This window comes from Pleurodeles waltl, chromosome 1_1 (assembly GCF_031143425.1).
Source record: "Pleurodeles waltl isolate 20211129_DDA chromosome 1_1, aPleWal1.hap1.20221129, whole genome shotgun sequence".
In the NCBI taxonomy this organism is placed as follows: Eukaryota; Metazoa; Chordata; class Amphibia; order Caudata; family Salamandridae; genus Pleurodeles; species Pleurodeles waltl.
Window position 1 is genome coordinate 407,982,371 of NC_090436.1, and position 26,007 is coordinate 408,008,377.

The 26,007-nt window shown below is 46.7% G+C and overlaps 1 protein-coding gene across 1 annotated transcript in view; it reads right to left on the reverse strand.

Annotated features, from left to right (window-relative positions):
- The window catches only part of POLK (DNA polymerase kappa), a 505,299-nt gene that overhangs the window by 151,791 nt on the left and 327,501 nt on the right, over positions 1-26,007 (reverse strand). Inside the window, exon 6 of the mRNA XM_069223734.1 lies at positions 20,114-20,264. Within this exon, the coding sequence (XP_069079835.1) occupies positions 20,114-20,264 (151 nt within the window). The remainder of the gene's footprint in view (positions 1-20,113; positions 20,265-26,007) is intronic.

The following is a 26,007-nucleotide window of genomic DNA, read 5'->3' on the forward strand; positions in this document are numbered from 1 at the left end:
GCAAGGTAGGCAGATGTGTCAGCGGCTGTCTTGATGATACAGTGATAGTATGGCTAGATGAGGCATTTCACCAGTTCCTAGATCAGATGTTTTCATATTTTTTTTTAAATAGCAGCAATCCAATGTTTACCAAGTGGCCGAGCCCTGAGAAGTGCACATCTCCTGGTACTGCAATTATTAGATCTATTTTGAGACCTTGTCAAACTACTGGCTAACACGCTAGGCCCTATACTTCCTAAAATTGATCAATCAGTTTCTGTGCTGGTAAATCAGCAATACATAATCGACGAGCCAGATATGCGCAGCTGCATGAATGTGAGCTCCGAGTTTTTTCTTGCAACTGTCTATTTAGTCATGGACAAAGCATTTGATTCATTTGAATTTCTGATACTGGCACGAATGGGTGTAATAAACTGTTTTTGGACTGGATCAAACTACTGTATACAAGCCCCAGAGCACGCATACGGTTGAATGATCGCTCTCCTACCTCATTCTTATTGCCAAGGGTATAAGACAGGGCTGCCTGCTGTGACCTATTCTGTTCACCCTGGCGAATGAACCACTGGCTTGTATAATGGAGCAAAATCACTGGAATGGGGGTTCCTGGTATCATTTTATGATGGAGATGTGATATTATTTGTAAGAAACCCTGGAAATACCCGGCCATGCCTGATTCGTGAGATGCTTTATATTCAATACTTTTCAGGGATTACAATAAATTGGAACAAATCACTGATATTTCCCTTCACAAGGGACACCCCTGAATGTCAACTAGAATACCCTTACCACTGGTGCAGCAGGTCTATTAAACGTTGTTGCTACAGCTCAAATAGAGAAAAGGTGAAAAAATGAGTGGTGCTGCCTCTGTTGATTGAGGATCACACTGCCCTTATGAAAATATAAAACGGTACCAGTTTCTTAACATACCCTTGGTCTTTTTTCAACATTCTTTTTCCAAATGGTGAGGCCCCTCATGCTAAAATGATTGCAGGTCAATAGACTACCTTGGGTTAGTTGAAAAGTCTTGATTTTCCTATCTGATCAGAACGGCTTCATGGTACCTGATGGAGAATAACTATATTTATGCGTGCGTGCATGCATGCCCCATGAAGAGACTGAAAAAAAGTAACGTACAACCTAAGTCACCCGTATCATTGGTTTGTTATCATTTGACAAGTACAGATCGCACAATAGACTAAGTGGCCTATACGACTAAGGCTTGGCATAAACTCCATCTCGGGGGCAAGCTGGACTCCTTGGAATTCCCGCAACTGCCTCTTATCACCACAGGTTGGCTTTGTTGAAGCAACAGGGGACAATTCTGCAACCAGGTTTTGGTTACAGTGGGCAATATTTTTAACGACTGGCATGTCAATGGCCTCCAAAATATCACTTTGATGCCTTTCCAAACCAAGTTATATGTATTTTTATATTTTCATTTCTGGGCAGCTTGCCGAAGTGAGCCTTCAGTGTTTCCACAGAAACCACTGGAGTTCCAAACTCTCTCAATGCTCATTTCCTCACCCTGCAGTAAGCAAATTATCTCCCGATATAATGCTACACATAGGGAGGCCCCACTTTTAACCCCAATGTTAAAAGAAAAGTGGTGTGTGGACTTACGGACGCAGTTAAGGACCGGAATTATTATTGTGCACAGACTGGGCATTATCAGATTACAGCTGAATGAATGACTCGTTTCAAATATGTGCAAAGACTCTATTACACCCCATTAAGTCTTTTAGTGTGTCTTGACCACCTATTTTAAATGTGGGGTGCGCAGACATTACAGAACCAGGCTTCCTGCATTTGTCATGGCTCTGTCCATTGGTCTATAAATACTGGAGTACAGTTATTGAATAACTTAATATGATGGTTGGAATGCCTATCTCAGTGGTCCATAAGCTCGACCTGTGAGGGTTCGCAAGTCCTTGCTGACTAAGCAACATATGTCCAGACAAAGAGGCACAGGGACTCCACCGGCACACAATAGTTGGCTTAAAGAAATAACTTACTGTAATGAGCAGCTGTTGAAAAGACACTTCACAAAGCGTCAAGATCCAAGGTATCTGCTGGCCCTTACATGCATATTAACCACCAATGTAAAGTAAGGAACCAGAAGTACCAGCTCTAAAGTTCTATTGGTGTAGGGCAATGCTGTATAGATGCCTGTCCAGTAATGTACTGTATCATAATATTGCCTTGCAATGAAAGTGATGTTCACCCTAGATCCTTCAATCCCATAGGTGTATGTTATTGATTCCTACAGTGGGAAATAAATATATGACACCTGTATGCTATAATTCTGCAGATCTGGATCACCTATATAGTGTTACTCGAACCCTTAATGTTGACTCGCTTTACTATATTGTACTTTTTTTGTAAAAAATAAATAAAGTACTTAGATGTATCTGTGTATTTTCACTTTCACTAAGATTACATCTTGTATCAAATGGGCTAGCAAAAAGTAGACAGCAGACAAACAATAAAGGTTGCTGCATTTATTGATATAGGACATCACAAGTGAATTCTACATATATATTGCGGTGGATGCAATGAAAACAATTACTAATGAAGCAGTATCATGGCTCCAGTAACTTTGTAATGTCCTCGTGAAGAGACACTGCATCACGTCTCAAGACCTCCTTTCCCCTTTACACATAAGATGAGACCTAAGAACCTACGGTAAAGATCTTTTTGGTAGATTCACTATCTAACCACAGATTAACTACTTTTACCAGATTGGATAAAAAAAAAAATTCTCAGAAGTGCTCCTGTGTGGCAATATGTAGAGTTGTGGTGCTCTGTCTTGGTTTAATTCCGTCCTGGATCTGGCAGGGAAGACCTGAATATAATGGCCACGCCTGCACACTGATGCCAGTTTCTTGATTGACTCTTTTCGTGCCCTTGGAGGCAGAGCACACAATAGCTGGAGGTACCAGTGTGCAGGACTCTAAGTTAGGATGTTTTTAGATGATAAAAAGAGACCAGAACTGGAAGGGCAGTGAGGAATCTGCGTTTATATAGCGTATCCATGAAAAAGAGGGTTACTGAAGGTAAGTAAGTTGTTCTTATGATGAACACTTCTAAGCACAAAGGGCCAGATGTAGCAAGGGTTTTGCGAGTCGCAAACGTCGAAAAACGCCGTTTGCGACTCGCAAAAGCCACTTTGCTATGTTGAAATGCATTTTGCGAGTCGGATCCGACTCGCAAAATGCATTTCCGAATCGCAAATAGGAAGGGGTGTTCCCTTCCTATTTGCGATTCGCAATGGTATGCAATTCCATTTGTGACCGCGTATGCGGTCGCAAATGGAGTCGCAGTTACCATCCACTTGAAGTGGATGGTAACCCATTCGCAAACGGGAAGGGGTCCCCATGGGACCCCTTCCCCTTTGTAAATGGACTCCAAAACATTTTTTCAGGGCAGGGAGTGGTCCAAGGGACCACTCCCTGCCCTGAAAAAAACGAAACAAAAGGTTTCGGATTTTTTGAAATGCAGCTCGTTTTCCCTTAGGGAAAACGGGCTACATTTAAAAAAAAAAAAAAAACTGCTTTATTTAAAAGCAGGTCGCTAACATGGAGGCCTGCTGACTACAGCAGGCCTCCATGTTAGCGAGTGCCTATACTCGCAATGGGGCCGCAATTTGCGACCCACCTCATGAATATTCATGAGGTGGGTCATTGCGACCCCATTGCGAGTTGCAGTCGGTGTCTGAGACACCGTACTGCATACCAAATTGCGAGTTGCAATTTGTGAGTCGGAAGGACTCGCAAATTGCAACTCGCAATTTGTTTTTTTCGTACATCTGGCCCAAATTCCTTAGATTAGAAAACCAAAGCAGTATCTACCAAAGGTGGAGAGGGTCTGTGGAGGGGGCTCAGACAAAACGTCCTGCAGGACCAAATGGGTAGAATGTTCTTCAAACTCTTACAGCAATACTGTTTTGTGAAAGCATCCATTGATGCCCAAGTCCTGGCCTGACAGATGTCCAAGGCAGGCATTCTGTGTGTCAACACAGTGATGGCAGCTTTAGCCCTGGTGTACCTGGCTCTCAAGATGATCCGCAGTTTTTTTTTTGGCCAATGGAAAGCAGAATTCAATGCAGAGGATTAGACACCTCCAGAGAGTCCTTTTCTGCAAGCATTAATTTATTTGCCCCAGAGAACTCCACAAAAAGCTGATCGTCTACCTAATGGTCTTTAGTGCTGTTGATGTAATCGCTTAAAGACCTTTTGGTGTCCAACACATGGAGTCTCTCCTCCTTCAAATGGCGGGGCAGGGCAAATAATGCTGGAAGAGTGATGATATTGTCCAAAGTGAAAAGATGTCACAACTTTCAGCAAAGAGGCTGCCTGGTTCTAAGCATCAGTTTGTCTGGAAAAAAGGTAGTGTACGGCAAGTGTACTGAAAGATCCTGGAGTTCACTCATGCAACACACGGAGGTGATTGCAATGAAGAAGACAGGCTTGAGAGTTAGAAGATGCAACGAGCAGCTGTGTATTGGTTTGAAAGGGGTGCACATGAGGAATGTCAGGACCAAGTTAAAGTGTACTACAACATCACAAACAGCTTCGGAGGGAAAATGTGTGTTAAACCTTTAAGAAATTGCATCATAGCAAGTGATTTAAACAAGGACAGTTGGTCCGGCAAATACAAAAAAGGCCGAAAGGGAAGTAAAATAACCTTCAATAGTGACCACTGAAAGACCTTGCTGTGCAAATGCAATACAATAAAACATTCTACAGGTTGGCTTGTAAGGGGTCTGTGTAGCAGATCCCAAAGCAGTTTTTCAAATTTTTTTCCAAGCTCCAGTGTAAATGGACTTTGCAGAGGGACTTCTGGCAGTAAAGGTGACATCCACAACCTTAGGTGGAAGAACGAAACCCAGTCAACTGCTGCTGCTCAGTCTCCACAAATTGAGGTATAGATTGTGGTTTTTTTGGTGCAGAACATTAACCTGCTGCTGCAACAGACGATTCTTCTGAAGCGGTGTCCTGATGGAGGAACAATGCTCATAACCATAGTTTCCGGGCACCATTCTGTTCTAGCACTATCTGGAATCACTAGGATGATTTGGGCCTGTTCGTTACTGATCTTCTTCAGAACCCAAAGCAAATGAGACTGAGGTGGAAATGCAGACAGATATCCTGTGCTCTACTCTGGCCAAATGTGTCTTCTAGAGAAAGCCATCTTGGGAACTCCATCGTGCAAAACTAGAAATTCTTGATAGTTGCGAAAAGATCCTGGCAGGGTTCTCCCCACTGTCGGAAGACGCCCTGCACCACCTAGGGTTGGAGCTGCCATTCATGATCTGCCAGGTGCTGCAGCCTGAGCTCGTCCACCCTTACACTTAAAGATCCTGCTATGTGATTTGGGATAAGGTGATGCTCTTATGGTCCAGACAACTCCAGAGGCACAAAGCCTCTTGGCACAGGACCCAGAACCGAGTCAGCCCTACTTGTTATAGTACTACATTGTGTAGCTGTTGTCCATGAAAACCTGAAGTAGTCTCACCCTGTGTGGCAGTGAGATAGCGATAGGGATGAAAAAGACACTCAGGTTGATGATTTTATACAAGAGGTTTTATTTTAAAGTGTACAGGTGTCTTCATACAGTCTCTCTCTTTCTTTAGATGTTGCTTATCTCCTTTGTTTTCTTCTCCTCTAGGGTCCCCGGTGGTTGGTGATATGACTCTCGGCGGTGTTGTTGTCAGGTGGACCGGAAAAAGAATGAACAGTAGGTAAGTCGTATGTCTGGGGATTCCTGGGGGATGGTGTTAGTAGCGGAGAGAGAGAGAGGGCGGAGAAAGAGAGAGAGAGGGCGGAGAGAGAGAGAGAGGGTGGAGAGAGAGAGAGAGAGAGAGGGGAGAGAGAGAGAGAGGGGAGGGAGGGGAGAGAGAAAGAGAGAGAGAGAGAGGGAGGGGAGAGAGAAAGAGAAAGAGAGAGAGAGAGAGAGAGGGAGAGAGAGAGAGAGAGAGAGAGAGAGAGATGCAGTGGGAACGGTGATGGTCGGGGTAGCGGTTCAGAACTGTGGGTAAAAGAAAAGGACTGAAAGGGTGGATAGGGTCCTGTCACTTGTTTCACCCTGGTGAACCCCAAACTTCCTTCCTTTATCACAGTTAAATTGCCTCCGTGGTTGTGACTATTGCTCCCCCCTTTTTGGTGTCCACTTCCCCAATTGTCCCTTCCCAACCTCCCTCTGCTCCCTCTCTCCACCCTCCTCCCTTCCCACTATAGCGCTCAACTTTGTGTTTAGGCAGGACCGTACCTGCTGAAGCCACGCCCCTCCTGGGACGTGGCAGAGTTGTTGCTCCTCGGAGTCTCCTTCTCCGTCCTGTATGTTGTCTCGGGAGTCCAGGGGTCTTGGATTGGTGTTCTCCTCCTCGCCTCTAGGCAGAACGCTTTCCGCCGCATCTTCCTTCGTGCTCCCGACGTTTGTGGTCGTGTTCTCCTTCTTCTCTCCGATGTCTGTCTCCTCTTCCACAACAACGTGCTGCGCGCGTTGTCCTACAACTATTTTCATATCTTTGGAAACCCGGATATCCGGGTTTCCAGCTGGCGTGTCGTCCATGGGACCCCCGGTGAACTCCGTGTTTGGACGATTCCCCGCATATGTAGCCGGGGTGTCCGACACCCGGCTACACCCTGGTAGACAGCAAGAAGGTCTAACACCAAACAAATGGACTGTAACTCCTACAGACTGATGTGGAGCAGGGTATCCACTGGAGCCCAGGTCCTTTGGTCGCCACTTTTACCAGCAGCGACGTGTCAGTCATAATGGGTAGGGCAAAGAGCACCCACCACTGCAGATCCTGTGCACTCTCCTAGGAAACCTAGTTGGAATCCTACAGATATCCTTATGAGCCCACTGAGGCTTCAGATTTCACTGCAGAGCCTGCATATGGAACCTAGTGTTGTTGACAAGCATGATGCAGGTCGCTTACAGGTCCAGAATCCTCAGAACAGCTCTTACTGGAACCTTGAAGCAAAACTAAAGTAAGAGGATCATAGCCCGACTGCCTTGTACTTGTGGCAGAGGGAAAACCCTGAACTGCACTTTATCCAGGACATCTCTTAAAGAAGGAAACCTCTGCAAAGGAGTCAAGTGCGACTTTGGCACGTTGATCGTACTCGCAAATGATGTGAGGTGTTTTGCAGTCATCTGAAGTTGCTCCCTAACTGTGTGTGGCAAGCCTGTCGTTAGCAGCCTGTCATCAAGGTAAGGGAAAACTGGTCCCCCCGACTTCCCAAGATACCCGCCATCGCTTTTGTGAACACCAGAAGAGCGCTGGCATGGCCTAAGGGAAGCAAACCCAACTGAAGCTGTTCCTGCCCTAACGTGAACCACAAATAACGTCTTTGAGACCACAAGACAGATTAAGAAAAGTACGAGTCCTGAAGGTCCAAGGCCACAATCCAGTCTTCTGAATCCAAGGTAGACAGAACATGGGCCAGCATGTGTATTTTAAATCTGTACTTTAGCAGGATACATTGAGAAAGAGAATATCTAAAATTGGACAGAGGCCTCCATCCTTCTGCGGCATGAGGATACAGACGGAATAACCACACTTCCACATCTCAATATGCAATTAGCAAAGTAGAGCATGCAACTTCTGCAGCTAGATGAAAAGGTGCTCCTCTGAAAACTACTCTGATGTGGGAGGAAGATGCAGTAGCTCAAAAAGGGACAGAAGGGCAGTCATGCTGGGCAATCTGAAGGAGTCATCTGTTGAATGTGGTGGACTGAAATTGTAGGAGAAAGAACTGAACCGGCCTCCTGCAGGATGGGTATGTGCTACCAAAGTCAAACAAAGCAGCTGCTGGATAATCTGCAGGACGCATCTGTTGGAAGTGATGAATTCAATCATGAAACAAAGCGCGAGATCCTGCCTCCCACAGAATGGGTATGTGTCGCTAGAGGCAAACAAAGCAGCTTGGTAGCTAATATCAGGGGGTAGGGGACGAGGAAGATCAGAGTCCTTAGGGAACTGTGCGGTGACCTCCTGGATCCAGTCCTCTGTCACGAAAAGACTAGGCTGACAACTGTGTGGAAGACAGGCAACCATCTTGAGTACCCCTGAAAAGGATGAAACTAGTGGGTGAAATTGTTCAGCAGGGGTTGAGAAGCCTAAACACACTAGGATCCAGCTCTCCTTAAAAGGTACTAAGGAAATGTAGCAGGCCAAATAGAGGGAATTCATCAAAAGGCAATCTATAAGGGATGCCAGCGAGACACCTGAGACCTCATGAATCATATCCACAGATAGCAGAGGTGCTGACCTATTGCACAAGACAAGCAACAGTATCCAGGGACACAGGGGATACATTGGGATTCACCTTGTTGGTGAAAGCCTTGACCACCAAAATCTTTGCCGGTCTGGGGTGTCTGGTCACCTGCCTCTACACTGGGGGGGAAAAACAAGGTTTAGACCAAGTGCCCATCAGAGTGTTAGTTAGGGTATCACTGAGTGGGAGGAAGGGCTTAAGGGATGCAGGCCCAGGCTACAGAACTTCAATAAGGATGATTGATTTTACTTTCAGAGAAGGCAGTTGCAGGTCACATCACTACAGCAAAGGGAACACTGTGTTCTGTAGGGGGAACCGGTGGGGGGGGGGGGGGGGGGGGGGGGGGGGGGACACAACCCTGTATATCAGTGGGTGGATCAAGTCTTTTGGCCTCCTGTAGGTTCATTTGTGCACTCTCATCATTGTAATATAGGGATAAATCATCACCACTGTCCCCTCTGGGAGGTAGATTCAGGTCTGAATCAGCACCAGAAAAGATAACGGCGCCTCCGATGACAGCTCTGCAATGGGGGTGGTACATGTCAGAATCAGGCTGCACACAATCGAGTTGGGCTGGAGCGAAGTCAGAGCACAACCTCAGTCAGGGTAGAGATAGATTCAGTTCAGGGTTAAACAATGGAGTCCATCAGAAAGACTCACGTCTTTCACCCAGAAAGTGGAGTCTCCCAGATACTTATACACTTAGGAGTATCCCCAAAGTTGATAGCAATATCTCCGTTTTCAGAACATCCCCTTACTAAGTGCACAAGTGTGAAATGCATTGGCAAAGGAGATATCTACTGAATGATTTTGTAAAATCTGCTGAAGATATGTATTTTGTCTAGAAAGAATTCCTTTTATGGAAAATTGTACAAAAGAATAACAGTAAAATTTTAAAAAGTAACAAACAAAATGGCAAAAATTGCCTTGCAAATTTACTGAACAGCGAAAAAGAAACATAAAATAACCTGAATGTTTGTACAACATTAATTGTCCAATTCTGTACAGGGAGTGCAAAAGGGTGATTTGTGGCAACACGTTTTGTTGTATGTTAGCTGCCATGTCACTGGGCAATTTACCTATGCAACTATATTTATAAATAATTTTTTTAAAAGAAATGGTAACATATGACATGTTTATATATAACATACAAAAGAGATCACAGCACACAATGTACAATGGTCAAATATGAACGGGATTGAAACATTTTTGTCGTTATGTATTAGGTTGAATGAAACAATCAAACATATCAGTATTCAAGACCCTGGTAGGTCCAAATGTAAGTTCCATAAGTAAAATTTGTTGCCGTCCGCCCGTGTGTCAGCATTTTGATCTCTGTCACAGGGTCCCTCTCCTTAGATGAACAACCTCGCACGGTTATTTTTGGAATCTCCACTTTATGCTGATGACGATCACTTAGAGACTACCAAGCTATTATTTGGACTTTCATAGGTTCTGAGATGCATTGGACCTTTTTTCTTATAACCTTTTTCGTTAATCTTCGGCCTTGAAAAAGTCACTGGTGTGACGAAACACGTGTTGGCTGTCTTGGAAAGGCTGTCTTGGAAAGATGTTTTCTGTCTTACTGAACGTTACTTCGCTTTGAATAAATGAACTTTTCCCTGAAGACAAGACTTGAATACCGATATGTTTGATTGTTTCATTCAACCTAATACATAACGACAAAAATGTTTCAATCCCGTTCATATTTGACCATTGTACATTGTGTGCTGTGATCTCTTTTGTATGCTATTATTTGTGTATTAACCCTACACATTACTGTTGCCCAAGGGTAGTAGGGCATCTGATCACTTGCACCACGTCCTGTTTCCCAGACTTACAATTCTTATGTACATTCGCCTTGAGTGCGGCAAACTCTCACCCTTACTACCCATTACATGTTTATATATAAATTGAAGTGCATGCTACGGGTATTACAAATATTAGATATTGAGAATGGCCTTGATGCCATCAGTATCACTGAGAAGGAGTGCAGAAAGTGCCTGGAATACTTCAACGTCGAACGTGATGCCATTAGACGTTGATGACTTGGGAGAATTTTGCTGGTGATATTGTGCTGTTAATACTAATCCCTTTGACAGAGAGCATGTCCGGTGGATGCTTTTCACAGAGATTCCATGGTCTTCAACGGCGACTGGGTTCATCTGCAATAAGAACAATGGTGGCTATGTCTTCTCCCAGCTTTTTTGCCCCTTCTCTCTGGATTGCTGTCTGTGGTGTTCATGTGGAGACTTTGACACATACTAAGTAAAATTAGAGTAGCCCCTGCAGGACTTTTCTGTTTGTTTTTCTTCTCTTGCTCCCTCATGTTTTTACGGCTTGCTTGTAAGCCTTAGTCCATCTCTATCCTTAATGTTCCTTTGGACTTCTTTGAACAAAAATCACATTACTTCACCGAATGAGAAGGAGGCAGACAAACTACACACACTTGGTGTGGGTTTGACACAGGGCCTTGCCTCCCATATGAGGGTTGCTTAACAAAATGGAAAGCATTCTAACAGGAAATAAGCTCAAGAAGAAAAAAACATTAGATTTCAGCTGGACATGAGGATAACACTGAGTGAATGCAAAAAACAATGTAATTTCTGAGAGATGGGGGGTGTGACCAAGTGAGCCATCATGGTGGTCGCAAAATGATGGAGCTCCTGCTCCGCCTCAGTATTGAACGAGCCTGTCTGACAGCTTATTGGCCTCACCAGGAGGTGAGGGTAGGGGCGACCCAGGGTGACTGACAGGGGTCCGCTGGGTCCCGTGGTGGGCCGGAGCAGCCGCAGAAGGGGGCGCAGAGGGCCGAGTCTGAGGCCAGCTTGGCAGGCCTAGGCCAGAGGAGTCAACGCATGGAGGGGGCCAGAAGACCAGTGGTGAGGTGCAGCGGTGAGCAGGGGCCAGGAGCGGCAAGAGTCCTGGGCCCTGAGGACCACTTTACGAGCTGAAGGCCCCGTTAACCAAAGAGTGAAGGGGTGGCGTTGCGGCCTAGTGGTGGCGCTTGGAGACACCGGTCCGCTGCCACTGGATGCTACCCTTGTGGCCTCTCAACCTCCCCCACCCCCATTGAGCGCTTCTGCGTCTGGCGCTTGCAGCCGCAGCCTGGTGTGCCCTGTGCTGGGACTCGAGATGCAGGGTAAAGGAGGATCCGCACCCCCAGGAGACACCTGGGGGCACTTGGAGTATGTGGATCCCGGGACAGACGCCGAGTTTCCCCTTCTCCGGGTGGCCCGTTGCTGCGAAGTCAAGGTTTTGAAGGCTGCGCATTGCCGCAAGGACCTAGGAGGGGTGGCTGTGAGGGGCCCATACGGCGGTACGGCCTGGTTGGGTGCTGCCTCAGAGGGCCTCTGGAAACTGTGAGGGGCCTGGAGAGCTGCCCCCTCCAGCATTCTTCAGGAGACACGCAGTTGTTCCCTGGCCATGCCAGAGAAAGCGGTTATCCCCCACCTCCCGCCCCCCTAGTGAATGTGAGCTACCCTCCGATCGACTGGGGCGGTTGGACTGAGCTTTGGATTGGCTGCTAGTATTGGGGCTGCGGTGAGGAGGGACCATCTTGGATCGTGGGGTGCCATCAAGCGGCCCGGACTGGAGTTGGTCTGGGCCTCAGGCCCACAAACCTGGGGATAACTGGCGCACTGCTTGTGTCTCCACTGAAGCTTCCCCTGCATTTTTCAAACTTTAAGGTGAGACACGTCTGCTTTGGGGCCCTCCGATCTGAGGGAGACACAATGGGAACGGATGTGAGGGGGAGGCCGATCCTGCTCTTAAGAGAGACTGTTCTTTGAGAGGGGATGGGCGAGCGAAGGATCACAGAAATGGGCCGGGACACCCCCTCCCCCATAAGGCCCCCCCAGACTAAGGCGGCATCAGCTAAAATGGATCAGTACACAGCGCACAGGGACTCTAGCACCGGCCAGGAATTGGGGGTGGTGGGGGAGGTTAACGTAACCCCTGCTCCCCACCCCCCCAGGCATGGCAATGCTTCTGAAGGCAATCCAGGACTTCAGGAAAGCGGTGGAGACAAAAGGTGGACGGGGTCTGCAAAGACCTTTCCCTGGTGAACCAGGATCTGCGGCGAGTGGCTGGGAGGGTGACTGAGACCTGAATTTCTACAATGGTGGATGTAGCGTCTGCACTTCAAACACGGATTGCCCAGCTCACCTCAAAGGTGTCCGGTCTGGAGGAGAGGGCTGAGGATGTCGAAAACCGGCCACGGAGAAACAATCTTCGCCTGGTGGGGCTGCCAGGAGAAATAACAGGAGGCAGAATGGAAGACCTCATGAAGACCTGGTTTCGATCATGGGTCCCTGAGGGCAAGCTCTCAAGTTGCTTAATGGTAGAAAGGGCGCAACGGGCACTCGCAGGCAGCCTCCATGGGGGGCTCCGCCCCGGCTGCTGGTGGTCCGACTCCTGAACTACAGCGATCGCAACACTATTCTGCGGGAAGTTCACTCCCAAGGGGAATTACGCTATTTTAATGCCAAAATCCTGATTTCGCCAGAATATACTCGTGCTGTGCAACAATGCAGGTGATCCTATGAGGAAGTTAAGCAAAAACTACGGGCATTGAACATACGCTATATGCTCCTCTTTCCAGTTAAACTGAAGGTGATATACTGTGCTTCTTTCTTGTTCTTCGAAATGCTGCAGTAGGCATGGGAGTGGGCAACGGTGCAGAGGGAGCTGCACCCCAGAAGTGATTTGGTGGCAGACCGTATGAACGGGGCTGATGCTCAGCCACAGAGGCCTAGCGTGGAGACTTGCGCGTACCGGCGGAGGTGCAAGCAGAGGCGCACCAGGGGTGGTGGAGGAGGAGATGCCTAGGCGAGCCCAGTACTGGATCTAATGCGGTCGGAGATCCGTGACTCATCCCTGTCTGACACTATGGCCATTTTCAACTCCAGTGGGTATCCTCCTTGACTGGAAGTATGTCACGCCTCGAGCTACGGAACTGTGAATGCCATTGTAACCAGTACTGAAATACATTTGGACTGAGGTACTGTGGTCTTAATTCCTCCCCACGGTGGGAGGGCGGGGGATAAGAGTGTGTTCATGTTCAGGGGTGGGGCTACAAGTGCAGGGTAATGCCTCTCATTACATGATTAAAACCATTGTATTAAAGCTGTCAGGCGGATTATTCGCACATGAGCGGAGGGGGGTATCCAGCTGTACATCGCCTAACACCTCCACGATTACTTTAGGTTAGGATGTTTGAGGGGGCGACAGATGTTTCTACGGTGGAAGTGTGGGTGGAGGGAGTTGGGGGGACGGGTACTGTTGTTACAATAATTCTTATTGCATGCTGTTTTCAAGTTTACAAGCAGGATTTGTGCACCACAACTGTTCCACACAATTATGCCTTCAGACATGGACATAGACTGGGTGATGGAGTGATGGCTTATGGCTGCGCAGTCCGCCACCCCCACGTACTGTCCCTTGCCCGTTGGGATGCCCTATAGGCCAGATCTCTATATTCTTGTGCATAAGATGATTTCGGTCATTTCATGGAATGTTAATGGGCTCCTGGACCCCATTAAGTGGACCGCGGTACTCAGATATATCAAAAGACATGTCTCGGGTGTTGTCCTACTACAGGAGACGCACCTACTGGAAACTTATTGCTCCTTCTTGGGGTGCTTCAGATATGATAGGGTCTACCACTCAGGTTTATGCAGGGGTCCCGTGGAATGGCCCTACTGCTCCATAGGTCGATACAGCTGACCATTACTAAGGTTCACAAGGACCCATTGGGGAGGTATATTGGGAAAGAGGGTCAGATGGAGGCTAAGCAATATAATTTGGTTGCCTGCTATATTCCTCCACATCTGTTGCAGGTTGCTTGTGCAGCAATTTTGTCTCTATTGGAGTCGCTTCCAGCCGGCTTCACACTGGTAGGGGGTGACTTTAATGTTGTGCCAGACCCTCTCTGGGATGTTTCTGCAAAGCCCAACTCTGTCCGATGTACCCAATCTGCGAGCCTTAAGAGCTGGACGGACTCATGGGGACTTTGCGATGTCTGGTTGGTGTGGCACCCACGTGGGCGTGTCAACACCCATTGGTCTGCCGCCCACCACACCGAGACCGGAATTGACCTTATATGGGCTCCAGCAACAGACGTAATGAATCTGAGGTCTGTTCGGATCCTTCCTAGGGGTATATCCGACCATGCCCCACTGTTCGGCGAGTAGGGTGTTGGGTCTCAGACACATCGACCGATCTGGAGGCTCAATGCTTGGCACCTGATGTCCCAGGAGTGTGCCAGTTTCGTAGAGGGGGAACTTGAGGCTTTCTTTCAACGCAGTTTGGGCTTGGTGGCCTCTGGGACGACAGTGTGGGCGGCCTGCAAGCCAACAATGAGGGGTATTATCAAAAGCTACATTTGTGAGCAGGAGCGACGCCAGCGGGAGCACTGTGAACAACCTGAGGCTAAGATATTGAAGTTGGAGGGCGTGCTAGACACTCCGATGCACCAAGTGGTCCTGGTGCAGTCAGAACTAAGCCAAATATCTCTTCAGGAGGCCAAACAATGTTGGCAGGCATCGACTAGGAGAGTGTACGAGATGGGCGATAAGCCAGGTAAAATGCTCTATTGGTTGGCGACGCATGGGGCAGTAGCCAGAGTAGTGCCTGCCATAGGAGATAGAGAAGGGAACCCTCAAGTGGAGTTGGACGCGATTGCCCTAGCCTTCGCAGCCTATTAGCAAGAACTGTATGATAAGGATCCCCCCCGAGCCTAGTGGAGGAGGGTTCTCTGATCTGGGACCTCTCAGTACCAACTGTCCCATATACTCTTACCCAGGACCTGAACCAGCCGTTAACAGAGGAAGAGGTGGGTGACGCCATTTTGGAGCTTAATAGGGGTAGAACCACCGGGCCTGACGGATATCCAATTGAGTACTAAAAAAAGTTCTGCTCGTTGTTGGTATCTCATTTCCTGAATCTTTATGATGCAGCCCTGTTGACGGGGGGGCTTTTCCCCCTGAACTTGACTGGGCTACTATTGTGGTCCTACCCAAGGAGGGGCAGGCTCCAGACCAGTGTGTGCCATATCGGCAAATCTTCCTTATCAACGCTGACATAAAGATATATGCTAAGGTTCTGGCTCTACGTCGGCCGCATACTCTGACCCACCTTATTCATCTGGATCAATGTGGCTTTATGTCTGGCAGGAGCATGCGTCATTGTATCTGGCGTGTTCAGGTGGCCCTATCTCACGCCTCCTGCGCCAGTAGCCCACTGGCCCTTCTCATAGATTTTTGTAAGGCATATGACACGGTCTTGTGGGAATACATGGAGGTAATCTTGGCACGTATGTGGTTGGGACCATTGTTCCACCGGATGATCCGTCTCCTGTATCAACACCCTACGGCTCAGGTTCGGGTAAATTGGTGCTTTCCCAGTCATTTCCAATCCAGCTGAGGACAGAGTGGCGCTATATGCGGACAACATGCTGGTGTTTCTCAGTGATCCACCAGCATCGGGACCAAGATGCGTGGAACTGCTGGAACGATTTGGGGAGGTGTCTGGGCTCCTGGTCAACGTGCGAAAGTCTGCCTTGGTGGAGGTCAGGGGGGTTGCGGAGGGTCGACTGTGGTGTCCCCAGGTCCCAGTGCGGAGAAACGTATTTAAATACTTGGGAGTCCACATTCCTCTTCTGCCTGACTTAGCGTGGGTGCCAGCACGTCTGGAGAGGGACCTGCAGCATTGGAGGGATCTCCCCCTTAGTCCCTTTGGACGCACTGCCCTCTTCAAAATGATGTGGCTCCCTCTATATCTGTACGCCATCGTGAACAGATACCAAATACCAAGGGCGTGGTTCTGCAGTCTCACATCAAAACTTACCAATATAGTTTGGAATGGAGGGCGGCACAGGGTGGCTTTTAATACTGTGCGTAAGTCCCCATATGAGGGGGACATGGGAGTCCAAGATCTATATATTTACTATTTAGCCGCCCAGGTGGTGTCCATAAATGATTGGTTTGCAGGAGGTTGGGATGACCCGACGTATCGACTTGAGATCCAGGAGGTGGGCTTTGAAGGCCCATTGGGTATGCTTTAAGGCAGCGGGATTCCTGTCCAGACTGCGTCTTGCAACAGGGTGGCAGTGAATTGTTGGAGGGCAGCCCTAAAACTCATAAAATGGGACTGGCGTCTTACCCGAATGACCCCACTGTGGCACGGAGACTGGCTGCATCAACTCACCACACTAAAGGGCTTTCAGCAATGGGACTTAATAGGAGTTACTTATTTAGGTGATTATATGTATAGGGGATAATCTTATGTCATTCCAGGACATAAGTGAACAATATGGGCTGCAACAGACGCAGTTCTTCCGATACCTGCAGCTGTGCCATGACTTGGGTGCCCACGTTTCAGTGCACACTCAGCTCCCCAACTGTAGCCCGCTCAAGGCCAAATTGTTAACTGGGAGCCTGGGGAAGAAAGCAGTGTCCCAAATTTACAAATCTCTGTTCACGAATGCCCCGGATGGGTTTGACCATCTGCGCAAAATCGGCTAGGCTGTGAATGGTGCAGTTCAACTGCCTCCACGCATCTTATTTGACCCCTGCAATAATGTTGAGGATATCGGGCGAAGCGGGGCCTGCATGTGCCAGGTGCGGTATCCCGGGGGGAGACTTCCTCCATATGACTTGTAACTGTCCCAGACTACGACCCTTTTGAGAGGCGGGTGACAAGGAAATGGAGGGGATCCTGACACATCCTATAGATTTAAGCCCCAAGGCTGCATTACTGGGGCTTTTGGAGGAATTAGGGAGCCCACAGGCTGACCAGATATTTGTAGGTACCTTGTTGCCAAGAGAGATATTGCTCACAGATGGAAGCTTCACGGGGCTCCTTTGTTGGCGGGATGAAGGGCAGGGTGGATTGGTGTGCGCATCAAGAAAAAACTATCTATGAGGCTCGAGGGTCCCCAGGAAAACATTACAAAATATGGGGGAAACGGTGGGCCTATCATGTTTTATTGTAATGTAATACTAAACAGTGGTTGTCCAGCAATGGATTGTGTCCTATGTCCTGTAACTAAAGTATTGACGCTGTCGGAACTTACTTGTATGTGCACTGTTTTCAAACTTAATGAAAATAATAAAAATTTGGTTCCCCAAAAAAATGTCTGACAGATGATATTCTGAGAAAAAGGCGTGCAGACATCCAGTGTGTGTTCATAGGATCCCAGTCACATTCTGGCCGGAAAAAAATGACTCTGTGAGGCAAATAATAGTACAAAGCATAATGTAAGCTCCAGGTGGCTTATGTGCACAGGGTGCCTTTTTCAACTGTTACAATGTAAAGCTATTATGCTGTGCTTTTCCCCATTGCTTATTAGATAGCAGGTTCTATTAAAGGGGCTGCACTGCAGTTTTGAGAAAAAGAGTAATAAACATTTTACCTATGAAAGGCTTTCACGAAGTGCTCAGCAATATGTGGACGTTTTAAATTCTTCACCCATTCAATTAACTGATGGACATATGTAAGACATTTATGGCCTGATTCACAAATTGCACTTTACGGTTTGCGAAGTAGTACTACAGTAGGCCAACTCGGGTACTACACAATATAATTAATAAACAATTAATAAACAAACACCCGCAGACCTCCTGTCAAGAGCAGGTAGTCTTAGTGACAGGAGCAAGGTCTTCTTGGTGTGTAGTAACAGTCTACTATTTCCAGAAACAAACCCAGACACCTGCATTAAACTGGGTGCCTAGACTGCTCCAGAAAATAACTAACAGCAGTAAGGAAAAATCTGGAGAAAATGAATATGTACAAACATATATGTTTTACGTTTTATGACGTTTCCAAAATGCTTTGGTTCCTAAAATTTCCCCTGCATGCAGTGGGGCCAAAATGCCAGCATGCTGAAATGACTTGCCCCAGGATTCGTTGAACAGGCCAGCTCGACCCAACACTCACAGGAAAAAGACAAGATGGTGCCCGAGAAGGCCGCTGGAAAAGCGGATGGAGACCCGCAGGAAGCTGGAGCCACCACGCCCGACCAAGGTAAGTAGAAATCCTTACACCTCCAACTCGCCTGTCTTTTCTGTGTGGAGGACTCCGTCGTGTGTGCAGAAATCTACACACAAATAGGGATACATTTTTGGAGAAAATGTAGGAGGGATAACGGAGAGGGCCTGGAAAATAGGGAATACTTAATACTAAATGGCAGGGCTTTGGGGAAATTTAGATAGGGGTTGAGGATGGGCACACTAACACAAAATACACAGCCACGAAACAGAAAGACCGTTGCAGTTCACAAAATACATTTATAAAATTACTACAATCCAAAAGGTGTCAACATATCAATAAAAGGTGTTCACATATTCCAGTCCAGAGATGGAGTAAGTAAAGCACAATATATTGGCAACCATTGGCATGGCAACACACTCACATAAGAAAATCAATAGAGGAAGGGAATTAAATTAATACTCCGTCGGAAGGATTAATTAAATTAGTTCACCATTTAAAACGGGGGGGGCTTTAACTGAAGCCAGAGGAGCACCAGGCTCTGGGCAAAAGAAGCATCAAGCTGATACCAGTGCGCAATGCAAAAAAACTAATACCAAGTTTTTTGCAAAACAATAAGCAGCTTTCAACCTCCGATGGGCCATCACTAACGTCTTGTCATTTATATCTGGCAAGGAGTATCTGTAAAAAGGAGAAGGGACTCCAAATAGCCTTCAAACCTCCCCGCCTCCATTTCGGAGGCTCACACTGTGTATGCTTTTACACATTGGAAAGGCCTAGCTAACCAGAATATTATGGGCATGATTACGATCTTGGCGGATGGGATACTCCACTGTTTTATAAATTCCATAGGATAATATGGAACTTGTAATATGGCCGACAGGATAGCCATCACGTTTGTGACAGAGTATCCCATCCGCCTAGTTCGTAATCAAGCCCTGTTTGGCAATCATACATTTGATTGCATGTTTAAACTAGGTTACAGAACTTAAATGCAATGCTTAGATAAGTCTAACATATATAAACAGTGCCAATTTAATAGGGTAATTGTTAAAAGGTCAAGGGGGGCCCCAATGGGTTTCTTTACAGTGGAAGGGGGCGTAGCATTAAAATGTTTGAAGACCACTGATTTAACATGAGTTCACATAACATGAGGCAATCATATAAGTGAGAACAAAATAATATATAAATATTATATCTATTTTTTGTAAAAAAAAAAATATAATTATTGATTTTTTTAGGTTAATATTTTAATACATTCAATTTAGCTCAATCATATATATATATATATATATCCATATATACACACACACACACACACACACACACACACACACACACACACTCTTTAATAAAAATCCCTATACTTTCCCCTAGGGTGATTTCCATCTCTGACGGAAACTTCTGTATCTGTCTATGGTGGACTTTTTTGCCAGCTCGATGGAGCGTAAAATACAGCTGTAGAGTTACCTATAGTAATTTTAGAATTGTAAATAGATCTAGGAGCCTCCACTACCTCATTGTAAGGATGTAGGTCTACAGATATAGGTGTACATCTCCACTATGAAATGGCGAATAGCTAAAAAAAAAAAGGTGCAGCAGTTCATCACGGTGAGGTACGTATACGTCAGGCCCATATTGATGAAGAAGTGTTCTGAGAACCCCGAACGCAGTAGGGAGTTATTCTAATGTTTATGACTATCAATTAGGATCCCAGAAAGTAAAACTTACACCAATAAATGTATGTGAAAAATACATTTCAGAACAGAATTTTAAGTCGAACTGCAATGTTATTTTTCAATTAGGCTTGACATAATAATCAGAGTTAACATACGTACTGCTCTCTGCTGTGTCTGTCCTCAAGAAGTGTGTTCTTTTTTCTTCAGGCCAGTTCTTTCTTTCTTTCAGATGCTCAGTTAGATCCAAATAAGCTTCATCCAGACTCATTGGCAAAAAGTTTGGGTCATAATCAGCTAACACCTCTCTCACCTTAATAAATAAACGGAATGTGTATGAATAAAAAAAACAACAGCGGCTCGGAGCACAGTACACGACTTTCAGAACACCTCACTAGGGAAGGTGCTTGGCAAAACTGGTGGACTGGAAGGCATAAGTGTAAACACCATCACAAAACAGAGGTGTATAATGGAACAGTCTGGCAGGTAAAGAGGTCGAGGACATGATTCTGGAACAAATATAATATACCTTGTGTCAACCAACTGCAAGAACTGGTCAGCTAGGAATTGATTAAGCAAAAAAAAACAATAAATAAAAAGGGACAGTTTCAGAGAACGAAGAATCCTTGCCTAAAAGATGTACTTGACTCTATCCTCCTAGCTACTGCTTCACGATATATTTTTTACAGAATTATTTACTGACAAGTGCACTTAGCAATCTTTGGATCTGCTTTTCCAGGTTTTGTGGTGCTATTCAAAAAGAACACACGTATAAACTAATACTGGAATTTTTATTCTTTACTAATGGGCACAAATCATCATATTACTTCAGTAACAACGCCCGGTGTTGAGGCATCATTTTTCATGTCTCTCACAGGTAGTGCGGTAACTATCAACTCCAGAGACAAAATATGTTATGAGACAGCACTGTATTCAATGACCTGCCCTCCAACAGGCATAAACACGAGAGTAAAAATGTTTCAGCAGAACTATAGTGACCTTAAGAAAAAAAATATAAAAATGGATGTGCAACTTCGCCTCTGTTAGAGACTTTTATCTGATACAGAAAACAGGGATATGTTAAACATTTTTCCATAAATGCAAAAAAGGTCAAAGGTCTCCAAACTGCGGCACTAGGATAACCAGGCCTACCCAGAGAATGCTGTAGCCGGAAAACATCGATTTATATTTTATTTATTTATAATGCACTAATAATTACCAGAAAGATATCCAGGTTCACGGCACCATACAACAGACCAGCAGGAAGGAAGGGGGGGATACATGGAAGGTCTACAACAGAGTCATAATTTCCTAAGCGTAAGAGAAAGCTAATAACAATACCAGTAGGGGAGTCATGGCACATAACATGCATTCCCTTGGTTCTGCAGCAATGTACTCAAACACATCTGACGTTTCTGTCATAGATTTTTTATGTGCACAAAAGGCTTAAAATTTGCATTCTTTGAAGTCCTTCCGTGGTTTGAATAAACTTATGATCTGGCATCGCCGAGGCAGTCGCTCATGTCGACCCAGGTGGACCAAGTAATTTCCCCCCAAGATGTGTTATGATTATGTCTGGTTGAAGGGACGGTCATGGAATCATCGAGTCCAAAACCAATCTCAGCTGTGTGAGGCACAACCCTCCTCTCCCCAGAAAAGCCAAACGGAATCCCGCTTGTGCTGTGTGTGACACAACGCCACTCTTCACATACCACTCAGCAGTGCGTTGAACATATGAGTGGCTGATGACCCAAACCCGAACGAACCTTGGTGCTCATGCGTAAACCTGCAACCTCTGGACCTCTAGAGGACAAAAACATGACAGAAGGAGGGTGTAAACAACCAATGTTTATAGCATGTGCAATCTCACATACCTTTTGTAGCAGTCAGAGGCCCATCTGCTAATTTTAAAAACTGCCACACCGACAAACCCATTGGAATTGCCACTCTTGCCGCACCGTTTCTGAATGAGTGCATCCCAAATTTGGAAGCATCAAAGCCTGCTGCGCCCAGACCGCACTTGATTTTCTGTGTAAACTGGTACCTAGTTTGTGGTGAGTCATCAGCATGCATTAAGACAGTACCACGCAACCCATTAGAGTGCAAGGCCAAGAAGCCATCTAAATTAGAAACCGGACAGCACACATTGCCAGGGGCCCTACACAGCAGTACATGGTCGCCTTTTCCATCCTGGTCCATTTTGGAATGAGGGATATTGATCACCAATGACCCAGACCCCGGTAGGCAGTGGAGGTCCTCCATCTGCAATCCACCTGTCATATCCTTGTTGTTGCTGGACATCAATTCACCCAATCTGAAGGACCCATATAAGGCTAACGTGAACGCTGCCTTGAAAAAAGCAATTTCCCACTGGGATGTAAAGACCCGATCAAGGATTCTCAAGAGAGCACCCATCCTCCCTATGTCAATGGGTCGCCTAGCGTCAAACTTGACTCTCTGTAGCCTCTGCAAGCCCTTAATGGCCTTCCTTACCAGAAAAGATTAGGTTCCATCCGGCACCCCTTGCCACTGGGGAAAAAAGTAAATGGCAGCAGTGTGGCACCTAGCACATGCAACTGATCTCCAATTCTCCAGGAAAGCCAAAACTGATGAATAGTCCTCCCAAAAAGGCCCTCCCCATGTCCCAAGAAATTCACATATGCCACCACGGCTCTCTCATAAGCCTTTTTTATCTTAGGTGCTAAGCCTGGCTGTCAAGAGGCCTGATAGTTTTGGGCACCAATCTGCCAAAGATGCTCTGAGAAGGCTGTTGCGTGTTCTTCCACTTGTGGATGGCGGGACCTGAACACCTGCATCTTAAAATGGGAGAGGGCATCAGCAACATTGTTTAAAACCTCGGGCACATGTTTTGCTCTAAAATTCACGTTCAATTTGAGACACAGTAAAACAATCATCTTTAAGACTCTCAAGATCATTTTACACCTGGCAGCCTGTTGATTTATGCACTCAACCACCAACATATTGTCAGACTAAACAATTATCGACCGATTGCGGAATCTATCAGGCCAATTTGATAATGACACCACAAAAGGGAATAACTCAAGCAAACCAATGTTAGTCACAAGTCCAGATTCCACCCAGTCTGACGGCCACCTCTGCACACACCACAACAACCAAATATGGCACCGAAACCTTAACTGCCTGCTGCATCTGCAAAAAAGGATAAGCTCCTCACTAGACCTAGGTGGGCTCGGCCATACCACTGTCCCACTGAAATCGCGTAGGAAAGATTCCCAAATTCTCGTGTCCTGCCTAACTTCGCTTGATAGCCTAGTGTGATGGTGTTTGACCTTCAGGCCCAACATGGCTTGAGCAATGGACTGGGAAAAAGGGTGACTGACCCATGGGAATGATACGCAGGGCAAAAATTAGCTGCCCTACCAGGCACTGCAATTGGTGGAAAGTAACTTTCTTCTCTCTAACGCAGGCTTGAAGTGCTTGGGAGACGGCAATTATTTTGTCTCTCGGCATCCTGAACACCCCTGCAACAGAATCCAGTTCAATTCCTAAAACTTCCACTGTGGTGCAGGGATCACCAGTTTTGTCCTGCATCTGTGGGACCTCCATCTCGCCCATCAGACTCTTAAAGGCGCCCAATGCATCCGCACACTGATCCCACCCAGAAAGAGAAAGTCATCTAAGTAATGCAGTACCGACTGGTGCTTTGCTATGAGTCTCCAGGAAGGTGCTAAATTTCCCAAAATGGGAACTCGACACCGCACAACCTACAGGCATGCACCTGTCAAAGTAGTACTTCCCCTCAAACTGGAAACCCAATAGGCGAAAATCATTGAGGTGGACTGGTAGCAATCTAAAGGCAGATTCTATGTGTGATTTAGCCATCAGTGTCCTGCGCCCCAGCTCCGACAGCATCTGAATTGCCTGATCCAAAGAAGCATACTTGACTGAACAGAGAGCCCCATCTATCGCATCATTCACGGATTGACTTTTGGGTGCCAAAAGGTTGTGGTTCAATCTGTACTCTCCTGGTTGCTTCTTAGGGACAAACCCCAAAGGGGAACAAATTAAATCCTGCATTGGGGCAATAGGAAATCGACCTGCTACATGCCCATGGCTTGCTTCCTTGAGAATCTTTGTTCTTGCGCCTCTGGGTTGGCCCTCAGGGAAAGCTGGTTCGTACAGTGTGGGAATCCTGTGTAGCCTTGCGCTGGTATTCTGAAACCATACCTAAATCCCTCATACAAAAACCCGCGCAGCCGCCTGGTTGGGGTATAAATTAAGCCATGGGACCATAGCCAATAACTGAACTGGAGAGTGTGCCTTAGCCAATAATTGAGAAGGAAAGCGGGCCTTGGTGCAAACTGAGTAACGCATTACAAATCCAACAGAATCTGGAGAGTGGCACTTGTTGCAGACTTCATCACAAATGACGGCTCCTCCCAAAACCTTATTCTTGCTTCTTGTTCCCCTTATTTTGCAATCTTTTAAAACACTTAAGCGCAGGGTGGGAGGCCTGACCATAGAAGGAGCAGCAATGTTTAAGCTGGCAGGTCCCTGCAGGACAGGTGCACGCATGTCTGTTGAAATCCCAGCAAGCCCCTTTCCTTGCACTACTCCCGCCAGATGAATTTGAGGCAGACCCTGAACTTGGCCAAGAAGGCTGCACCCCATTCCCTTGTGGCAGGTTTGTGTGCTGCAACCACACGATTATGTCAATCAGGTCCATCCCAAACTAGGTTTTTTGGCCTTGATCCTTTAAAACTCCTTATCATAATCTTTCCAACCAGTACCCCAGTACTCATCATGAGCAACGACAATCCTATTCAGGCTAGCTGAGCTCCCTGGTCATTGCAGCGCTCAGCAATGATGGCCTGAAAATGTGAGAAGGCCCTCACCCAATTGCTCAATGACTCTTCTACCTTCCTCTTGTAGGGCCAATGGCCACATTCCCTTGAGTGTGCACACTCCTTACAATGCTTAACCTCATCCTTCTCTGATCGGTCAACCAACAGATCAAAAATGTCAATGTAAGCACCTTTCAAAAAAAAATTCTTAACCTCTATCGGCACATGCAACCCCAGATGCTCATGCTCAGAATGGATATCACCAAGTTCCAAGGGGGGGTGGAGGTTTGCAGGACAAGTGACGTGTACCTGAATTTGCCGTTGTCTGAATAGACGAGGATGTCACAGAAGTGCTCGCCTCCGCTGTCCGCTGTCGCCTTGGGGCAGCTACAGCTGGTATTGGTGCCGCCTGACTCACGGCCACACAGGTCAACGCTGTCTCTTTTACACAATGCTGCTCACCCCCCTAATGCTCCCCCTTGAGACCCTTGGCCGTCTTCTGAGGTATTAAGATGAGGAAACCAAGCGCCATGCCTTCTCCATAACGTCTTCCACCCCCCTACACCAGCCAGGGGGCCACTAACCAAGGATGGGGACAGCATTCCCACCTCTGACAACCACAGTAGTATGGATGCCAAATGCCAAACCACATCCTGCTGCCCAACTCCCCGCCATTGGCTGCCACTGTGGGCACTACCGGTAAACCACTCGCAGTTGGCACCATCCCACTCCCAGGTGCTGTCTGAATAGGGGCCTGGCTGGCCCCAACCATATTCTGCATTGAACTAGCGGGCGAGAGGTTCCACTACCACGGGTCCCACTGGTTGTGCTTGTGGGTCAAGGGCAGAGCTGAATCTGGTATTAAACCAACTCCTATTGGGAATGACTGTCCCAGATCTGTCAATTCAGGCCTGGCCCCTCTGCTTCTCTTTTGTCCCTGAGCCTTTTTTGTCACAGGTGGACATGCCGTCTTGGGAGGCACACCTGACCATTTAAGCCTTATTGGCCATTCAGTGGAGACGGCAGGCTGAGACCTCAATGACGCTATGGCCTAGTCCATAGGGTCCATGCGAAGAATTAATGCTTCAAGCAATTCTTCTGTGCGTGAATGCTTTTCCCCACTACCTTCACTAGCTGCCATGGTGTAAGGAACAACTGTATTACCAAGGACAAAAACATAAAATCAAACAAACAATCACCAAAGTCTATCTCCAACTAGCCCTCCCAGAT